This window comes from Nelumbo nucifera, chromosome 7 (assembly GCF_055504915.1).
Source record: "Nelumbo nucifera cultivar China Antique chromosome 7, China Antique-T2T, whole genome shotgun sequence".
Taxonomy (NCBI): Eukaryota; Viridiplantae; Streptophyta; class Magnoliopsida; order Proteales; family Nelumbonaceae; genus Nelumbo; species Nelumbo nucifera.
In genome coordinates, this window is record NC_142655.1 from 20566856 (window position 1) to 20587302 (window position 20447).

General features: G+C 36.2%; 1 protein-coding gene and 2 pseudogenes across 4 annotated transcripts; 2 read left to right on the forward strand and 1 right to left on the reverse strand.

Moving 5' to 3' along the window:
- Positions 1-8884: 8884 nt before the first annotated feature.
- On the reverse strand, positions 8885-10437 carry LOC148790251 (peroxidase 5-like). The gene is made up of 3 exons (XM_088891169.1): positions 10386-10437; positions 9880-10172; positions 8885-9779 (listed from the first exon to the last, which is right to left on the reverse strand). Exons 2-3 carry the CDS (start codon positions 10120-10122, stop codon positions 9006-9008), a joined length of 1017 nt encoding a protein of 338 aa, XP_088747295.1. The 5' UTR covers positions 10123-10172; positions 10386-10437; the 3' UTR covers positions 8885-9005.
- Positions 10438-13314: 2877 nt separating this feature from the next.
- LOC104593633 (peroxidase 5-like) lies at positions 13315-14696 on the forward strand (annotated as a pseudogene). The gene is made up of 2 exons (XR_016078796.1): positions 13315-13654; positions 13774-14696. The product of XR_016078796.1 is annotated as a peroxidase 5-like (transcript).
- A 2985-nt stretch (positions 14697-17681) lies between these two features.
- LOC104593727 (PRA1 family protein F2 pseudogene) lies at positions 17682-19359 on the forward strand (annotated as a pseudogene). Of its 2 annotated transcripts, none has more exons than XR_016078423.1 (2): positions 17682-17962; positions 18137-19359. The product of XR_016078423.1 is annotated as a PRA1 family protein F2 pseudogene, transcript variant X2 (transcript). The 2 variants fall into 2 exon arrangements; XR_016078422.1 differs by having other exon boundaries at positions 17683-17962; positions 18140-19354.
- Positions 19360-20447: the final 1088 nt, after the last annotated feature.

Below are 20447 nucleotides of genomic sequence, written 5' to 3' on the forward strand. Positions count from 1 at the left end.
GCACCCTCACCAAAGACTTATCGGAATTCCAGTTTTGTCCCCCCGTTCTATGAACCGCTTAAACGGTTCGAACTGATCGTGGTTCAACCGCTTAAACAGGTCCCCCAGTTCTGTGCTTGTTTTTCATCAATGAGATTTTTGCAGGCTGAACACCGGTTAAAGCACTAAAACAGGTCGAAAGAACCAAGAAGCCCCAGAACCAGAAGGATTTGCCAAAAGAGAAAGAAACCGAAGCGTACCTGGTATCTTACAGAGCATGAACCGATTTCTGGTTTGTGGGTCCTTCTTGATGGAATCAAGTTCCGATCAAAAGCGAGGGCACAAGAAACTCCCACAAAGAATCAAATCACAAGGAATGAATTCCCATAAAGAAATGGCCACCGGGGGTCGAATGCTCTTGCTCTGACGATCTGTGTTAGGACAGAGGGCGTCGTTCTCCAGGTTACTCCTGTTAGAGCAGAGCATGGAAGCCTTCTGCACAAGAGTAAAATGGGGAACGAAGGCCTCCGTGCCAACAACCCATTCCCTCTCACTCTCTCTGAGACAGACGAAATACGAGGAAAGCCGTATATATAGATGGACTGCTGCTGCTGCTGCTGCTGCAGTAGGAACTTGGACTCCAAGATTGCTTCGAAGTTCTGTTGAGAATTCCGGAATGGAGGTAAGAAGCATCTCGAATTCGATGGTTGTTTTGCTCGCCGCTCGGCAGTTAAGTTGGCGCGGAAGAACCGGAATCCATGTATAAGTAGGTTTTTCAGTTGAGAGAGAAAGAAAAGCTAAAGCTAATGGTGATGAACTGATGATGTATGTCGACAATCGACATATGGTGGCAGAATAGACCGGATGTAGAACCGTTTTCGTCATTTGGTCATTGGGTTAAAGGGTCAATCGTCCGGTTTGACCGTTCGATATGCTCAAACTATGGGCTATGGGTCTGACCCAACCCACACCTGACATGAAATCGTTCCAATCCGAACCAAAACCGATCTGGTCAATGCGAGTTTACACTCTGCCCCGTTTGTTTTTCGAAAAGCTACTTTACCTGGTTAAGTGACTTGACCCTATTGTGTTCGAGGCAAAATTGTCCTAATTCGTCTTGTTAATTTTTTCCGAGGTGGAAAAGTTATTTTTATTTATTTGGGAGATAGATATCACTTTATTCCAGTAGGTTCCGTTGACCGCCACTCCCCCTTCAAAATCCAAAAAACGGGTCAAACTAAAATGATTAAAATATCACATATTAATAAAATGAATTAAAATCGATATTTAATAAAATGAATTGAAAATAATTTGTATGAAACTTAAAACTATGTTAGTTTAACAAAAATACAATTTAAACTAATTTTACTCATATATACAATATAAATTTTACACCCTTATTATTTCATAGATTTGCTAAAATCAATCCTATATATAATTTGTATTTTACTAAAACACATTTATAAGTTTACAATCAATTTGCTTAATCAACCTTGTTAACTGTTTGTATTGTCATGTAGGAATGGTCATGTGACCACTTAAACCATTTGTATTGCTAAAATATATATTTATACACATAATATATATAAATATATATATATATATATATACACTTAATACATATATGTGTTGATGTGGCACAATCTGTACCGTTCAATCTGGTCAGTCGAACAATAACCCACAACCCAGAGGCAAAAACGGTTCGGCCTCTGAGTCAATTTTTAAAACATTTATTTGAATAAACATTAGTCAAAACCATCATTCCCCACTTCCATCTAGAGAAAAGTTGATTAAGTACAATAGGTTGCAAAAACAAATGAAAATCGACTTTAGATATTTAGTAAATCTTTAGATTTTTTTTTTTTTTGTAAAAGAGGAATTTTAAGGCAAGGGGTAGCCAAGCTTCGACTAGGTAGTATTTGTGGGCATGCCACAAGAAATAATGGGCATGTCACAAGAGAGGAGAGTAGTATTTGTGGGCTTCCTGTGTAGCCAAGCTTCGACTAGGTTAATAAAAGTTATGTTAATAGGATAAGCTTCCACATTCAGAATTCTTCCATCATGACCTCTAGCAATACACACTATAGAGCAGAAACCATTTGACCCACATGAGGCATCAAAATTAATCTTATTGGAACCCTCATGCGGCTACCCCATCGAATAATCAACAAAATTTCGTTTCAGAAACAAAATTAAGAACTTTACAAATTAGGATTTGGGGGTTATTAATTATGTTTTTCCAAGGAACTACAAAATAACCACATATTTCTCTTTAAATAATGGTTCATCATTTCCATTAAGAGTGTCCGAAATTCTTCCACCAATTAGGAATTGAGCAATTTCTAGGGCATGGTTCCAATGAAACCAACCCCTATTCAGGTTGATTCCAAGGTCAAGGGGTTTATCCTACTTGAATCAATACAGAACTAGCCTTAGTTGGTTTTGGTGGAATCAGCATTGAAACCAAATTTGCCTTAAAATAAAACTGTAAAGTATTTTTAAGAATGTGAAGATTTGAACCCAAGCATTCATGGTTAAAAAAGTCATGATCTCACTTGACCATTGAGTTACTTAAGTGATTTGATCATTTGCTTTCATTTTAATGTTTGAATGTGTATAAAAATAATGTAAAAAAGTAATATTTACAAAATTTAAATTATAATGGCAAATTTTAAACCATATATTAATATATTATGATAATCTATATATTAAATTATTCAATTTAATCAATAAGATAATATATAAGTGTTAAACTATATATTATCATTATTGAAAATCAAGTTTTCAAATGACATGTTTCATTTTTTTTTTCTGAAAGGGGAGAGTAAAGAAAGAACAACTTTCACAGGTAGACCTAGAAACCGCCAATGCCAAAACCAACCATAGAACCGACCTTCACAGTGTAGGTTCATGTTCCAGGTTACCCCTATAAGGTAGGTTCTAGGTTCTTCCATGGAACCAAACCAAACCGACTCATACTCACCCTTAACCATTAATGGGATTGAATTCAAACTCAGACAATTAGATATTATTTCCAGCCCCTTCCCATTATTTTCATGAATTGTTATTCCACTTTGCTCAAGACATTATGGGTGGGCTGGCATGACATCATAGGAGTTTTATTGCAAACTGTTTGGGTGGGTGGGGATCTTTGACCTTTACCTCCACTTAGGGGTCATTTTTAAGGATGGTCATTATACAGTTCAAACCACCAAACCAAACTGAAAAAAAAAAAACAATTAAACCGTAATTTGTAGTTCTTTTGGTTTAGACTTAGAACAATTTGGTTTTGTTTCTTAAACTTTAGAAACCAAACCAAACCATAAACCAAAATATATGTGTATATTAACAGATATAATATATATTTTATATGATATATAATATAAAATAAAATAAACTTTCATAACACTCTCTCATTCTAACCAAATCGGTGCAATATTGAACGTAGGAATGGCAATGGGGCGGGTTCGGGGTGGGGATCATATTCTCCGTCCCTAGCCCCGATTCTGAAATTAACCCATCCCCGTCCCCGATTCCCGTTGGGGGTAAAATTTGTTCTCCATCCCCAATCCCCAACGGGGATGGGTTCCCCATGAGGATTTGAATCCCCAAAAATGTTTTAGATAACAGTATTTTTTGAAAATAAATAAAAAATTAAAATTATAAATAATTTTTAAATATACTTTGATATATAGAAATAATATAATAATATATATTTAATATATATATAATCGGGGTCGGGGCGGGGCGGGGACTTTAATCCACATCCCTGACCCCTCGATTGGGGATTCCTATTAATCCCCGTCCTGGTTCCTGTCCTTGCCCCGCCAAAACAATCCCCTTCAGGTTCCCGTTGAGGATGGGGAAAATTAACATCCCTAATTGAAAGCATGAGGGTCTCTGAATCATAGCCCCTCATTTGATTTAATTTTGCAAATCTGATCCCAAGCAATCCACCTAATGCTTGTCCCCCATCAAAATGATTTATGAGACTTTGACATGCAATCACAATTTTTTTGGGGGATTAAAAAATAAGACATGCAATAAGCTGGAATGACTCTGATTACTGATTTTAGGAGGACTTCTTTGCCCGCTTGAGATAACGGATATCCTCTCCATCCCTTTGTTCTATTAGTTACTCTCTTAGCTACATACTCAAAAAAATTTTCTTCCTTCCAATACAAGGGTAAGTACCCAAATAAGCTGAGCATTCAGTAGCATATAAAACTTAATCATTTATTTCTCTGTGAATTGTTAACTACTTTATCGTTGGATACCTTAATGACCAATTGATTTATAAGCATGTTTTGGAATTTAATAGACTGTTTTCCCGTTGCATGTATTTCTGCTCAGTTTGGGAAGAGTACAAATACAATAATGTGCTTTGCAAAACAATACAAATCCTTGTATATTGTATTGTGTGCTGTACATATTTATATTTATATCCTTCCTAAATTGAGCCTAAAGGTTTATTTGAAAGGAGTAGAAATATAAATATGTAGAGTGCAAACCCTTGTATTTTGTATGTATTTACACTTTTAAGCTCAGTTTGGAAAGAGTATAAATACAAATATGTAGAGTACAAAACCTTGTATTTTGTATTATTTTAAATGTATTTACACTCTAAAAATTTGTATTTGTACTTCTTTCAAATTGAACTTAATTTGGAATTTGTATTTGTACTCCTTCCAAATTGAGCTGGATGGTCAAACCATTGAACCATCAACCCAGACAACGGTTTTGACATTTTTTTTTGTTTTTTAATTTTTAATTTTTTTGTCAGAATAGACTATCCATTCAGACCAGACGATTGGACCATTCAACTCGGGATCCAATTGCAGAACAGTTTTCTGTCCGGTCTGATGGAACTGATTAATAATCGGTTTGTGACTGGTATGCTTTGTCTCGAACAAGACCCGCTCCGACCCATTGCTAGCTCTAGATGCCGACGTCCCCCACCAGATTGCCCCCCAAAACGCCCCAGAGCACATCCCCCGTGTATTGTGAACATCTTCGATGATGACATCATCATTTCTGGTATCATTATCGGGAGATGTTCTCAATTCACGGCGGAGATGTGCTGTGGGACGTTGTGGGGGGTTGGTTTGCTCTCCCAACCGAGAAGCTTCAACCTGGCATCCTTCACTTGGCTTTTGAATTTGATGAACACATTTTAATTTGCAGACTCATTTGTCACTATAATTCTATAAATACATCAGCCCAGGCGTGTGTCCTCCACGCTCTCATTCTTTCATCTTCAATATACAGGAGAGGAGGAGGCAACAAGCTAATTAGTTAAGATAATGAATTGGTCTACAAGGGTTGAAGTTGATATGGTCAACGAATATTAGCAAATTAGTGATAGAAGGGGATTCTAAGGTTGTAGTTAATATAAATAATAGCCAGACAATTTGGCAGTATAAACAAAGAATCAAGGAGATAAAGGTGGTTGATGAGGGAAATGGAGGTATAAATTTGGTGGATTCAAAGGTCGGCAGATGGTCTAAGCTAGGGCCTAGGGGTAAATAGGGACAAAATAAAATAGTTTTTCAAAAAAGGGATAGGCAGAGTCCTTCCAACCTATGTTCTAGGATCTATAATACTTTGTATTACACTTTATTCATTACAAAAAATCTTAGAGATGTCTTTGTTTTTCCAGTGGAGAGATGAGGGGGTGTGGACTACAAATCCTAGCAGGAATTTCTCTTGTGCTTCCTTTTTCAATACTCTTTAAAATCAATATGACTTTCTCCTTTCTAGCCAAAGGCCACTTGGTTTGGTCCAGAAAAAATTTAAAACATTGAGGCATGAGGCATAGTTTAGAATGCAAAAGGAAGAATTGTTGTCGAGTAGTAAACTACAAGGAGGCATATGCTTCAAAAGCATCCCTGCCTCCAACGTATGCCTTAGGGCATTTTGAGTGTGCCTCACCTAGAAGCATGCCCCTAGGTATACACTTCAAACGCCTATTGGAATATTGGCTCCATCTCCTCCAAAGGTCAAAGTTTCCTATTGCTTAGTAGCCAACCGAGTCATCAACACATTTGGGAGGCTTCAAAGGAAATGGAAAAACTGGTGCCTTTTCCTCATGTGTGTGTCCTTCGTGAGAAACTACTAATCATCTCCTCTTAAATCATTAACATGCTATTCAGGTCTTGAATCCCTTTTTACTCCTCTTTATGATAATCTAGCAGTAATCCATATTGCATTGAACCCTGTATTTTATGAGGACAAAGCATATTGAGGTGGACTGTCATTTTGTTAGAGAGAAGGTTCAGAATGGTGACATAGATACTCCATTTGTGAAGACTGGAGACCAGTTGGCTGATCTGCAGAACTATGCTTTACACCACCCTCATGATTTGTATGATATATGCTCACCAACCTGATGGAGGGTGTTGAGAGAAGTAATATGTTAAGTATATATGGGTGGCAAAGTAGTATAGACCTCATACTTTATAAAATAAGGACACTCTAGTCCATAAATGATCATAAACAGAGATAGTTTTGTAAACTCATTTATTAAGTTAATGTAAGACAGTAAGAGCTGGCTGACTGCTTCAGGGAGAATAAAGAGTACTAATTCTCTCCTAATCTGTTCAGATGGTGATATTCTCCTTTCAGCTTCTCTCTTTTTTCCTTCTATTTTCTGCTATTATTCTGATAAGATTATACCATATTTATAGCCATTAGTTGCTTACCTTCTTTGATGAGATGTCCTAATGCCCATGGACCTGAAACATTTGAAGAGAGCCATTATATGAGAAGTTCCTCTTTCTCGAAGAAGGAAAAATTATACAAACTGGGATATAGTATATAGAATAGGGCTTTGACTGTATTGATTAGAATAGGGATGGCATATGGGTGCATTCAGGCTTAAAATAGAGAGAGCAGATACAAGTAAGTATTTCAAAACTGCTGCTTATGGAGGTCTAGAAGCTATATGGTTTGTAAAGAAAAATATAGGCATTCAATGAAAAGGAGTGGTATCTGGTAGGTGCCATGTGTAAGGATGGTTGCTGCTAAAATTCAAGAAAACATGAGGGTGATCAAGTTTGTAATAGGAAATTCCAATATCTAAATTTCAAAACTAAGTTAAAGAATACGTTTGACTCTGATGAACATTAAAACCATATGCTTAGTTATACTTATACCTCCATAGATTGGGATTCAGTACTTCTTACTAGTAGGAACTCCTGAGATGCATGGAAACCACATGAAGGATTTTCAGAGTACAGACATTAAAATTCATGGTAATGGAATATTATTTATTATTATTATTGTTGTTGTTGTAATAATAGTATTTGCTCATTTTATGTATTAGTAATTTTCTTTTCCAAATTTCAGAGCTAAAAATGTGATACTGTAATCATGTCATTTTCACTTGCACAGTGTTGTGGATGCTCTTACAGCCGCTAACAGCAGCAGTGATGGACAGCAGCAGTAATGGGCGATTAATTCAGAGTTTAATGGACAGCAGCAGTAATGGGCGATTAACTCAGTGTTCCTATCTGTTAGCTAGACACAGTGTCCAGGTAAGTGCACTTACCCAGGTAAGCTGCACTGTTACAAATGAACAAGGTCTTAAAGTATTGCAACCGAAACCTCCGAAATAAGACTTCTTAATTAGGACCATTAAGATTGGGACTGATATACATAAACCCATTACATCCATATCAGCTTACTTGGCCAAAACTTGGCCTAAACCGTCTGACTGTAAAGTATTAAGAATTGGTTTGGGGCCTCACCATTCCTCCAACAGAAAAATCCTTTGGTGGATGGCTATATATTGTAGTAGTTAGAAGTGGCCTTAAAAAGCGCAGTGCCTCATTGAGGATCCTTATTTCCTTCTGGCAACGAAATACTAACATTCACAAAATACCTGTTTTTGCCATATACCATCCCCAACTAAATGCATCCCAAACAAATTCCAGAGCCCACATTTTTCTGAAGCTCTCATGTCTTTATCAGGTACCCAGTTGGTGAATGACCCTAAGCTGGAGAAGGAATGTTGATATTAGATATGACACTGAAGTTATCCGACATCCTGACTTCTGATCTACTGAGTTTCATTGGAGACACCTCTCATTTAGTTGCGCGCAAAACCTTATTCTTCAGTCATGTTAAAAGCTTTGTAGATCATGTAGCTTACTTGGTGGCCGTATTCAGTCTCTATCTGGCCTTGATGGGCAACCTCGCAGTATGACATGACAATAAAGCTTTGCATAAGTATAGTTTTCCATCTAAATTTGGGCTCTACCTTACAAATTACCATATGTTTTCCAAGAAAATGAATTGCTATTGAAATGAAGATTATGAAAAGAATCATTTGAAAATTAGCTTCTGATAGAAGAATGATGACATCCCGACTAGGTAATTGGAATTAAGGTTGAGTTATGCATATATGAATTTTCAGACTTGGACTGGACTCAACTGTTGGACTGTTCAGACCACTCAGAAAAAGTGATCAAATAGAATTTAACTCACTACTCATTTTCTTTGCTACCCTACTAGTGTAAGAGCATGCCTATGCATGTGCACAAGATAAAAAAAAAGGATAATAACAAAAACCTTGTAATGCAAATTAAGCGATTTAAACTCTCTATATAGTTTGAGACTTGGGATTGAGTCCCGCCTTCACGGGGTTGAGGGGGTCTAGGGGGAGTTCAAATCTGCCCCCACAGAATGCGCCCCAAAAATGTTCCACGGCACATTCCAATCGTGTATTGGGAACATCTCCCAGTGAACGGGAGATGTTCTCAATACACGCTGAGATGTGCATGTGGGATGTTTTTGGGGCGCATTCTATGGGGGACAGATGTGAACTTGTCTAGTGGTTTGGGGGGAGGGTTACCCCTGTTCTGCAGCCCATTAAAAACAATAGATAAAATAGTTTACGAAGTAGTTGAACTAAACAAACGAAAATTCACTTGATTACTTCATAAATAGAACACATAAATATTGAGACTTGTTACAAAGAAAAGACACCTTTGGCTCTCTCTAGTTTCATATAATCAAAATCACACCTAATTCACAATTATGCACTTCTTCCTTATCTCGCCTTGCGACCCAGTGAGCACATCAATCGAACCCATATGGACCATGGCCGATGCAAATTTGGCAGCCCAGGCTGCTGGATGATTCATGTTGCCTCTCACCGTCTTTCTTGTTGACGGATCAATCCAGAGCACTTGGTCTGAAGTCAACAGTCCCTTGTGTTTCTTCAAATTCTTATAGTAATTGTTGTCTAGACGATCTGGGGTTACTGCATCGAATGGTACAACTGGGTCTAGATTATTTTTAGCAGTTGGATGTAATGGGCACTGAGTTTTCAGGTAACTGGCATAGGCAGGATCAAGAGAAGGATCCTGGGAGTGTGTGGCATTGAAGTGGTAGAGGCGGTTTGAGAAGGATGAGCAATGAGAGTCCCCGATTGAATGGGCGCCTGAGAGTGTCACCATTTCCTCTAGTGAGAGCCCCTTTCGTGCAAAATTGTTCTTGAGTTGTTCCACATTGAAGGATGCATCAGGGAGGTTCTTAGTGACCTCACTTGCTAGTGAAACTCGGCCATCCCGCCGGCCGGCAGGGACTGCATAGTGAATGCCTCCGGCCTTGAATACGCCATCGCGAGCTGCGAAGGCAAGGATGTCTGAACAAGATACAGTGTTGGGACATTGAGCTTCAATCTTGGCCTTGGCCTCGTCTATCACCTCGAAGCCTTGCACACCCTTGTTTCCCATGCTCACTTTCTCAGCTGGGATCCCTGACGCTGAATCCAGAAGAATAGAAGCATCACAGCCCTGCAACACAAGGAATTAAACCCCACCTTAATTAACAAGTGCAATTGAGATTTGAAAAGTAGAAAAAATAATATTAATGAAGGAGAAGGCAAAAGCTTACCCTGACAAAGCAGTCATGGAAGTGCAACCGAATGAGAGCAGCAGCCATGCCAGGATTAGCAGCAACAGCTTTGCTAACTGTGTTCTTCACAATGGCCTCTGCAGATGGGCAAGTATTCTTGTAGAAACCCACCTTGAGGGAGGCTGAAGATGACACTGTGGGAGCCATAAAACTGGCAAGAAACATTACCATAAGAGTGAACAGTGTAGGCATCTCTGCCCAACTGACCCAATAGCAATTCATTATCCTAGCTTGTTGCCTGTGCACAGAAGGAGAGGTTGAAGATGAAAGAATGAGAGAGAGTGTGGAGGACACACGCCTGGGCTGATGTATTTATAGTGACAAGTGAATGGGCAAAATGTCCTCCAAGCAAAGGATGCCAGGTTGAACCTTCTCAGCCAATGGCATCTTGGCCTAAACAGCGTAAATGAACAAACATTTACAGTGAACCATTAAAAGGCGTGTTCTCGTGGTTCCATTTTCATATTATTATTACTTAAGAAAAGTGAGGGAATCGATGACTCACACTCAACACATTCCATGTACACAGACTTGAGCAGTTCTTCCAGCTCAACGTATACAATTTTATATTGTCTGCTTTCCCAGTACTTGTACTATCGTTGGAAGGATTTGGGCCCCCATCATTCACAGCTTCATTCTTTGTTTTAAGGTTTTAATTGGAAGAAATTAGTGTGCCCGAAGAAGCAAAGCAAGGTTTGTGTTTCTGGGTCCCCTGAAAATGGGTTCCCACTTCTCAGCCTTCAAAGTTGGCGGCTTCAAATTCAGAGTTATCTCGGTTTCTGTGTCTATGACTATGGGCGGAAGCCGTGTCTATTGGGCTACAATTAATTCGTTCTACAGTCATTCTTGAATACAGGTTGCAACCTATAGAGTGGTTCAGCTGGGCAGTAATCAACTGGGGAAGGAAGTTGTCTGTGCCTAACAGCCCCTACTCACTCTAAAACATAAAAGAAATCAATATGAGGATAACTTCTCCAACACAATGCACCCATAAGAACAATGAAATGGTGGTATAGAGGATTAATTTCTATTGGAAACAGAAGTTTACAGAAAAATTATAAAAATAAAAAAAAAAGAAAAACTATTGAAAACAGAACCTATGTGATATGCCTCATGACTCAGTTTGGAAAGAGTATAAATATGAATATATATAGTATAAATACATATAAAATACAAGGTTTTGTATTCTACATATTTGCATTTGTGTTCCTGTTCCTTTCAAACTGAGCCTAATTTGAAAAGAGTACAAATATAAATATATATTGTTTAAATACATACAAAATAATACAAAATACAAGATTTTACACTCTACATATTTGTATTTGAACTCCTTCCAAATGGAGACTAGGTTGCAATTCATCAAATAGATAGAATCTGTTGAAAATAGAGGTAAGAAAACATCTTCAAGTTTTTTTTTTTTTTTTACAATAAGAATACTCTAGATATATTGAGTTTCTCACTAACTTGCTCAGCCACTATTAGGCGGTTGAATTTGCAAGGAATCCAAGTATAAATGTTTCTCACTAGAAAAAAAAAAGTAGGTTTTCTTACTCTACTTATTTATGCTACTCAGTTAAGAGAGAGATCCTGGAAAAATCAAAATTTGTGAGGCATACGCCATATGGACATCCTATAAACAATAGGGCTGCAATTTGGGCCGGGTTAACCTAAACCCTACAGCACATCCCAACCATGTGTTGGTTCTAATGATAATTTCGAGAGATATTCCCCATGCATGTTGAGATGTGCAGATGTGAACTATTCCCTTTAAGTTGAGTTGGTGGTGACCCCTTTGCCTTGGGCATTCCGAACCAGACTCTTTTAATGTCCGTTTATGTGGCCCATTTTGAGCCCACTATTTCTTACTAATTAGTTCGTCAGAGGTTTCAAAAATCAATATGTATTATACAAGTCTCTCTAAAAAAAAGTATGTATTACATAAGAAGTGGGATTTGCTCTTTACAGAATGCTCATTACACCAACCTCACAGCATATCCCACTGTGTATTGGGAACATCTCCCTATGAATAACAAATTAATAATACACAAGTATAAGAGATGTTCTCGATTCATGGCTGAGATGTGCTATGAAGTTGGTGTGAGGAGCAGATCCAGATTCATCATACAATATGCACCAAAACTTTTTGTGCTTGCTTCAAAGCTCATTCAACTTCTTTGCCTTTGAAGGGCTTCAGATAAGCCATTCAAAGAGGCTGAAGCAAGGTTTTCAAAACCGGATCGGATAGGGAACTGTTCTGGGGTCTGGTTCTCGGGTTGAATGATCCAACCGTTTGGTCTGAATGGATGGCCCGCTCTGACAAAAAAAAATAAAAAATGGCCAAAAACCATTATCCAAGTCAACAGTTCAACGGTTCAACCACAATTTGCTGACCAAATGAACAGTTTTTGGCCAAAAGCGGTTTTAGTGTAAAACAGAACTAATTCCTGGTTTTTCTGGTCCGATTGTCCAATCTGATCCGATTTTCAAAACACTAGGCTGAAGCATATGAATCTGGATTGGCTCCCCACACCAACCCTGCAGCACATTTTGCAGCTGTGCATTGGAAACACCTTAATGCTCCCACCTCAGAAAAACAGACTAAAATGTTCAAAAGATTAAATTTTATTAATTAATGAATTAAATAACTTTGATGTATATCACGAATAATATAAATTGAGAATGATTTATATGAAACTTTAACCTATGATAAATTTAAATATAATCAAGAATGTGTTTCATATTTGATCCAATTATAACAAATGGATCAATTTTGGGTCATCCACTGGATCAAATTCTTCGCAGTTACCCGTACCACAGTTTTTAGAGGTCAGAAGAGGAATGAATCAAAATTCAAGGGGCAGTGAATCATAGGAGAAGGTGTTGGGAAATAACTTTGAACTGTGGTAAGGGTAAATTTGATCCAACTGTACAAATTGTACTAAGAATTTATAGTAGGGTACACTGAACAATAAAAACCCCGAAAAAATTAATATGAAGCAAGAAACTTTGAAGCCGTCAACTTTGAATTTTGGAGAGAGAGATCATTATCAGCTCGCCTTGGTCTCCAACGGTCCAACCCCCATATCCATAAACAATAAACAATGAATGGGGGCCCAACCTTCTAGATTAATAGACGTGATAATGGGCATACAGACAGTAGGCATATGGAAGAAGTTGGTGAAGTCGGTGGCCATGGAATGCTATCGAGTGAACGAATTATTCATTCCCTCACTTTTTCCAACAAATAATAATATAAAAACATAGAAGCGCGTGGAGGACACACGCCTTGTAATTGTTTACTGCAAATTGCACTTCTCGGCCAAGATGCCATTGGCTGAGAAGAAGGTTCATCCCACCATCCTTCACTTGGCTCTGTATACAATTTGATGACTCACTTCTCACTATAAATACACCAGCCCAGGCGTGTGTCCTCCACACTCTCATCCTTTGATCTTCAATCTCTCCCCATATACAGTCACAACAAGTTAATTAAGAATTAAGATAATGAATTGCTCTTGGGTCAGTAGAGTAGTGGAGATGCCCACAGTGTTCACTCTTATGGCAATAATGTTTCTTGCCAGTTTTATGGCTCCCATTGTGTCATCTTCAGCCTCCCTCAAGGTAGGTTTCTACAAGAATAGTTGCCCAAGCGGAAGAGACAATTGTGAGGAACACAGTTAGCAAAGCTGTTGCTGCCAATCCTGGCATGGCTGCTGCTCTCATTCGCTTGCATTTCCATGACTGCTTTGTCAGGGTATGCTTTTTGCTTTTTGCTTTCTGCATTTTGCCACCATCAATTAATCTTGTTCTTGTTTGTTTTCTTACTCCATCTCCCAAATCTCAATTGCACTGCTAATTTCTTGTGCTCTGTAGGGCTGTGATGCTTCCATTCTTCTTGATTCAGTATCAGGAATAAATCCGGCTGAGAAAGTGAGCATGGGGAACAAGGGTGTGCAAGGCTTTGAGGTGATTGATGAGGCCAAGGCCAAGATTGAAGCTCAATGCCCCAACACTGTATCTTGTTCAGACATCCTTGCCTTCGCAGCTCGCGACAGCATATTCGAGGCAGGCGGCATTCACTATGCAGTCCCCAGAGGCCGGCGGTATGGCAGAGTTTCACTTGCAAGTGAAGTCACTCAGAACCTTCCTGATGTATCCTTCAATGTGAAACAACTCAGGGATAATTTTGCACGAAAGGGGCTCTCACTAGAGCAAATGGTCACACTCTCAGGCGCCCATTGATCAATTGGGGTCTCTCATTGCTCTTGCTTCTCAAACCGCCCCTACCACTTAAATGCTTCACACTCCCCGGGCCAGGATCCTTCTCTTCATTCTACTTTTAAAACTAGTCTGGACCCAGTTGTAGCATTCGATGCAGTAACCCCAGTTCGTCTAGACAACAATTACTACAAGAATTTGAAGAAGCACAAGGGACTGTTGACTTCAGACCAGGTTCTCTGGATTGATCCCTCAACAAGAAAGATGGCGAAAGATAATGTCAACCATCCAGCGGCCTTGGCAGCCAAATTTGCATCTGCCATGGTGCATATGGGTTCTATTGATGTGCTCACTGGGGTGCAAGGGGAGATTAGGAAGAACTGCAGAGTTGTAAATTAGGTGAGGTTTTGACTACATGAAACCATAGATAGATAGATAGATAGATAGATAGATAGATAGATAGAGAGAGAGAGAGAGAGAGAGAGAGAGAGAGAGATGCTTTTTCTTATTGTAATGAGTCTCAAATGTTTTGTATTATATTTATGTTCTAATCAAGCCAGTTCTCTTCTTTTAGTTCAGTTATTTCTGTAAAGCATTCATATATGTGTAATAAAGAAAATGTGGAACTGTGGTTTGTTGACCAACGGAAACTGGTCAACACTGTTAATTAGACATGGAACAGTCAGGGGAAAGGAAGAAATTACCTTTCATGATCCGAAAGGTTTGAGCACCAGTCTTGACGATCCAAATTAAGGAGTCTTACATTTATATGCCAAAATTGTCCAAGTGTAATGATTCCACAATTCATTTGTTTCTTCTCCTTTGTCATCTGGTGTTTTTGAATCCACAGTTGTATTTGCTGTTTCTCCTTCTATTTGCATCAGGTTTCTTCCCAACTCCACACCAACACCCTACATGTGGGTTGAAGGGAATCATAAAACGAATTGTTGCCCATTAGGAAACCTTTTGGTTTTCTAAAAGCTTGACTGAATAGTGAGAATATGATTCTGTTTACCAGACAATTCCACTTCCATCTTCTTCAAATAATTCAAAGGAGCACATATTATCACTTTCTTTTTTTTTTCAAGGAAAATCACCATCACTAAAGTTTTTTTTTGGAGCCCAAAACAAAAGGAAATTTCATTGAACTGAATCCAGTTACATCAAACATTTCTTGGTTGATAACAATGCAAGATACACAATCAGGAACTCTTCTAACCATGTTTTGTCAATATGCAGTAGATTTGGTAATTCTATTAGAATACAAAACCTTCATTCACAATCTTTGCAACAAGGGGCATTACCCATCCCTTCTTTTTGAGGGTTTAGTTGAATTTTCTGGATAGATAAGAAAATATACAATGATGAATCCATGAAACCAATGCTAACCTTCAAAGCTTCAAGGTTGAAATATTGCAAATCTAACTTGAAACCTTGATTAGCAGCATCTCGACTAAATCAAGGTTGCATATCTTTCCTAGGAAACAAAGTACGTTCTCTCCACATATCAATTTTTCTTTCCCTATGTCAGGGAAAGACAAGCTGCAGTTGAAAAGTGTCCCCATTGGAGTGCTCTGTTCTGTGCTCCTCTCCCTGTTCTTCTGCCAAACCTTTGGTCCACATTTAGAACACCATGACATCTTTGGAGTATTAAAAGAACAAAATGTGCTCTAGTATATGTGATGATAGACCAAATAGCACAGGCCCTTGAATGTGAACTGCCAATGGGAGTAAAGAGGTGATTGTGACTGTGATGCCCCCATAACCCTGTAACTTACATGAATTACATAAATAGAGATCACCATTAGATGAGCACACCATAAGACAGTGCATAGACTGAAAATAGCATGATTAGAGTATTGCATCTTTTAACCCTTACATTTAGAAAAGAAAATGACAATACAAATTTAATGAAAAATTATATTAGTAAGTTTGAAATATCTGTTTTCCTTAAATAGTTTAAATCTTTTGAACCGACCAAACCAAAAATCGACCCAAATCGATATAACTCGAGTTGGTCGGTTTTCACTAATGATCAGCCGGTTTTGGGTGATCAATTCCCCAACCTCACCAAGTCGATTTGGTTGGCCAAACAACCTACGACCGAACCAAACCAACCCGTGAACACTCCAAATTTCAGCTAAATTAATAGTCTAGTCTCTAATAAATAATAATAATTTCATCTCCAATATTATTGAAAATTTGTAGTGAAAACACACAATTATTGAAAATATATTGATAATGGAAATACAATAATAACTAACAAAAATACAATAAATACTAAAAATATATTAAATTAGTCAATAAATAGTGTAATGTCAAATAAAAGTTTAATGTATAATAAATATTAATCAATAAATTATAACAAAAATAAAATAAATACACTAAGTATAATAAATTAAATTTAAGAAGTTAAACAATAGTAGTTTAATCTCCAATAATTATTGAATTGTTTTTTTGTCAAACAACAAAACAAAAGTAGATTTATATATAATTATTGATATATTTATCATAAAACAATAAATAATTACTAAAAACACAGTAAATATTAATTCTAGTATATATATAAGTATATAATAAATATATATTAAGATTTTAAAATAATTATTAATAAATATTTTTTGAAAGTTATTTCTAGAATTATTAATTGACTTTAATAATCCATAAAATTATAATTTGTACTATTATTACATAATTTTTTATTAATTTTGTAAAATATTAAATGATTATTAATTTGAGTATTATGTTATAATTATTTTTCTACTTTTAAGAATTTTTTTAAACTTATTACATAGTTTCATTATTTTAACTATTTAAGATCTAGTTATGTTAAATATTTTATTATTTAAAATATTTAGTTATTTAAATATTTAAATATTTAAATAATATGTAAAATATTTAAATTTTTTATTATTTGAATTTTATTTATTTTAAAGTTGTTACTTAATACTAAATATTTTGTTATATAATTATTTAGCTATTTGTAATATTTTTTATTTAATATATTTAGTTCTTAAAATATTTAAATAATATTTTTTGTTTAGTGTTAATTTTTATTATTTGAATAACATTTAAATTGAATAACTCAGAAAATCATAAAATCATAATTTATATTGTTAGTACATAATTTAGTGATGAATTTTGTAAAAATATAAAATGATTAATAATAAGAATATTATTAAATCAACTATAATTATTTTTTGTGTCTTTAATAAATATTTTAAAGTTATTATATAATTTTGTTAGAATATTAAAATTATTCTTAAAATTTTCAATTCAAACTTTCTTTAAATAGATATAGATAAAAAGTGGGGGAGAGGATAAATAGGAATTATAGATAATTTAGGAGAAAGTTAGGGAGGTAGTTAAAGGGAAATTTTAGGAGAAGAGATTATTTAGGTTAGGATCGTGTGGAGGAGAGAAAGAGAGAGATTTTAGGTAATTTTTTATGGAGAAGAAAAACATCTCATTGGTTGTTTAAAAATGACATAAAATAAAAATAAAATAAAATATTAAAGAAAGGAGAAAGTTTCTAAACCGTTGTATTTTGGTATATTTAGATGCATTTAGTTTTTATTAACATCACTGTCTGCACGAATAGTTCGTCTTTGGAGACTGGACTAAGGGGAAAAGGAAGAAGAATAGTTAATGTTGTCGGATTTCGACCTCAATCAATCAATTTTGCTTAGCAGAAAATGATAATATGTGTTATTCTCCATCCTTAAATACTCGTGATGTCCACCAAGGCACGTTCTCCACCATGTTATTAATCCACACTGTTCAGTTGTAGGGCCCTACGTTCAATAAGATTGAAAAGGTCTTTCCTTCTATTTCCATCCAAGTGGTGAGTTGCTTATTACTAGTGGCATGTATGGGACCACTGAGGGTTAATAAGCCCAAGATGTATCGTATACTTTCAATTAAATATAGATTATATAATATAGACATGAGGCATCTCTCTTTCTCGGTCTGTCTTGATGATTTGCATCTCCTTCTCTCTCTTTGTTGTTATTTATAGCAGGCAACAAAAGGTTAATCAATTTTCCGACTAAAGCACCGGAAAGATGACGACATATGGGACGATACCTACAGTATCGTCATCGTTGGGAGGATCAACTGGCCTAGAGTACATTTCTCGTGCAAGAGAACGGATAACATCAGAGTTGGGCACTCGAAGGCCATGGAAGGAGATGATCCACCTACAGGCAATAGACCTTCCGGTTAACTTCCCCGATGCCATCACCAGGATCAAAACCAATGTGAATTACTTCTTGATGAATTATGCAATCATTGTGTTGGGGATCCTGTTTCTAAGTTTGCTTTGGCACCCAATTTCGTTGATTGTATTCGTGGTTATGATGGCTGCCTGGTTGTTCCTCTACTTCATGAGGGATGAGCCATTGGTGATCTTGCACCATACGATCACCGACGGTGTCGTGTTGATCGTGTTATCGATTGTGACAATTGGGTTGTTGTTGTTGACTCGTGCAACGCTTAACATCTTGGTGTCACTTTTAATTGGGGTGGTGGTGGTCTTGGTTCATGCGGTGTTGAGGAACACAGATGATCTATTCGAGGATGAAGAGTCAGGAGGGTCGTCTGGGTTTTTGGCCACCGAAAATGGAACCAGATTACAATTCCGTGAGCCTTCCTCTTCTTTTTCTTAATAACAAGGATTGTGATTTGAGGCATTTTTTGTTTTTGGTTAAAGAAAGGATGTCTCTTGTTTCCATTTCTTCTCGTAGATTTGATAGTTGTTTTTACCATTGATTGATTGTTTATTTGTTTGTATAATTTAGTTAAAGGTTTTGGTTTTCTATCTTGCATTTGCAAAGTCGACGATGGAGCAACTCCTTTGTGAATCTAACTTTTTTTTAAGGGGGGTTGTGTTTTGGGTTGTAAAATATTATGAATTAAAGTTTTTAATATATCTTATGAAATATGAACTGAAAAATAATAAATCATCAAAAATATTTTTAACTTGTTGTGTAACTTCTATATTACAATTTAATTATTGATACAAAAAAAATCTCCAATACAATTTTTGTTTTATAAAATAAAAAAGTGAACTAGTGATAAATTAAGGAATTATAGATGGCATCTTTAACATTGTACGCCTTATAAAACATGTGTGATATTGTACACATTATAAAACATGTGTAAGGCAGTGAATTTATATATCTTATATGTAATTCATTAACAAAGTGGAACATTATGAGTGACATCCTTAATGTTGTTAAAGTCTTTAATGTAATTGTTAAATATGCTTTATGAAATATGGATCAATGAAAAATAAATAAACTATGTAACATCGTTAATATGATTGATTACTTTTTTTACTTATTGTGTAGTTTTTGCACTATAATTCAATTATTTATATAACAAAATCTCCAATACATTTTTTTTTGCTTTAAAAATAAAAGTAATTAGTAATAAAGTAAGAAGTAAAGAATGGCATCTTTAACTCTATATATTTTATAAAACATGTGAGACAATGGATTTATATAACAACATTAACTCAGCCAATTCGACATCAATTTAGGTTATACTAGACCTAAATAAACTAATTATCTAGTAATTATTTATAAATAATTTAAGAGTTGAGACTTATTAGAATAATAATATTTAAAAAACTTGTAATGTAAGTATTAAGAGCATATACAATAATCAAACATGTGCACTAATTAAGCATAAGGATAAAATAGGTAAAAAATATGAGAATATAAATTAGAAAAAGGAGGTCCAAATATATATAAATAGGATGTCATATTCATATATGGATCTATTAAATTTTTTCTTTATTCCATTTTACCTTCTATTGACCTCTGCGTTATTAGAGTTCAACCACTCTTGTATAAGATTGAACTTACAACATAAATTAACAAACCAATGAAAAAAAGATTATATCACATTTTTAAAAGAGCAAATTTCTTAAACTACCCCTATTGTTTGGCTAATTGATAAACTGTAGCTTTACTATTTAACTATTGTCTTAAACCACCCCTATTGTTTCTAACAATTACCATTGCCGTTAAGTCATAACAGAATGAATAAAATGTCTCATTTTCTCTTAAGCCCTTTGATCCCATCTTTCCTCTCCCCTCATTCTCTCTCTATCCCTTCTCTTGCAAGGTCACTGCCGTTGCAACTCGTTGCGGCGACATCATCACCGACAACCCTCTTTTGGTTATACTACTGGTAGAGTGGTTCCCTAGAGATGAATTAAAGGGGTAGGTACAGTTGCAGAGATCGATACAGTCAACGAGGAGAGCAACTTAGCAGGTTTAGCCGTAGGAGGTGTCAGTCGAGTAAGACAAGTTACCCACCTA

Coding starts and splice junctions, on each gene's coding strand:
- LOC148790251 (XM_088891169.1), bottom strand. CDS start 10,122: ATGAATTGCTATTGGGTCAGTTGGGCAGAGATGCCTACACTGTTCACT. Junction 9,780..9,879: donor TCCATGACTGCTTTGTCAGG/GTAAGCTTTTGC, acceptor CTTGTGTTGCAG/GGCTGTGATGCTTCTATTCT.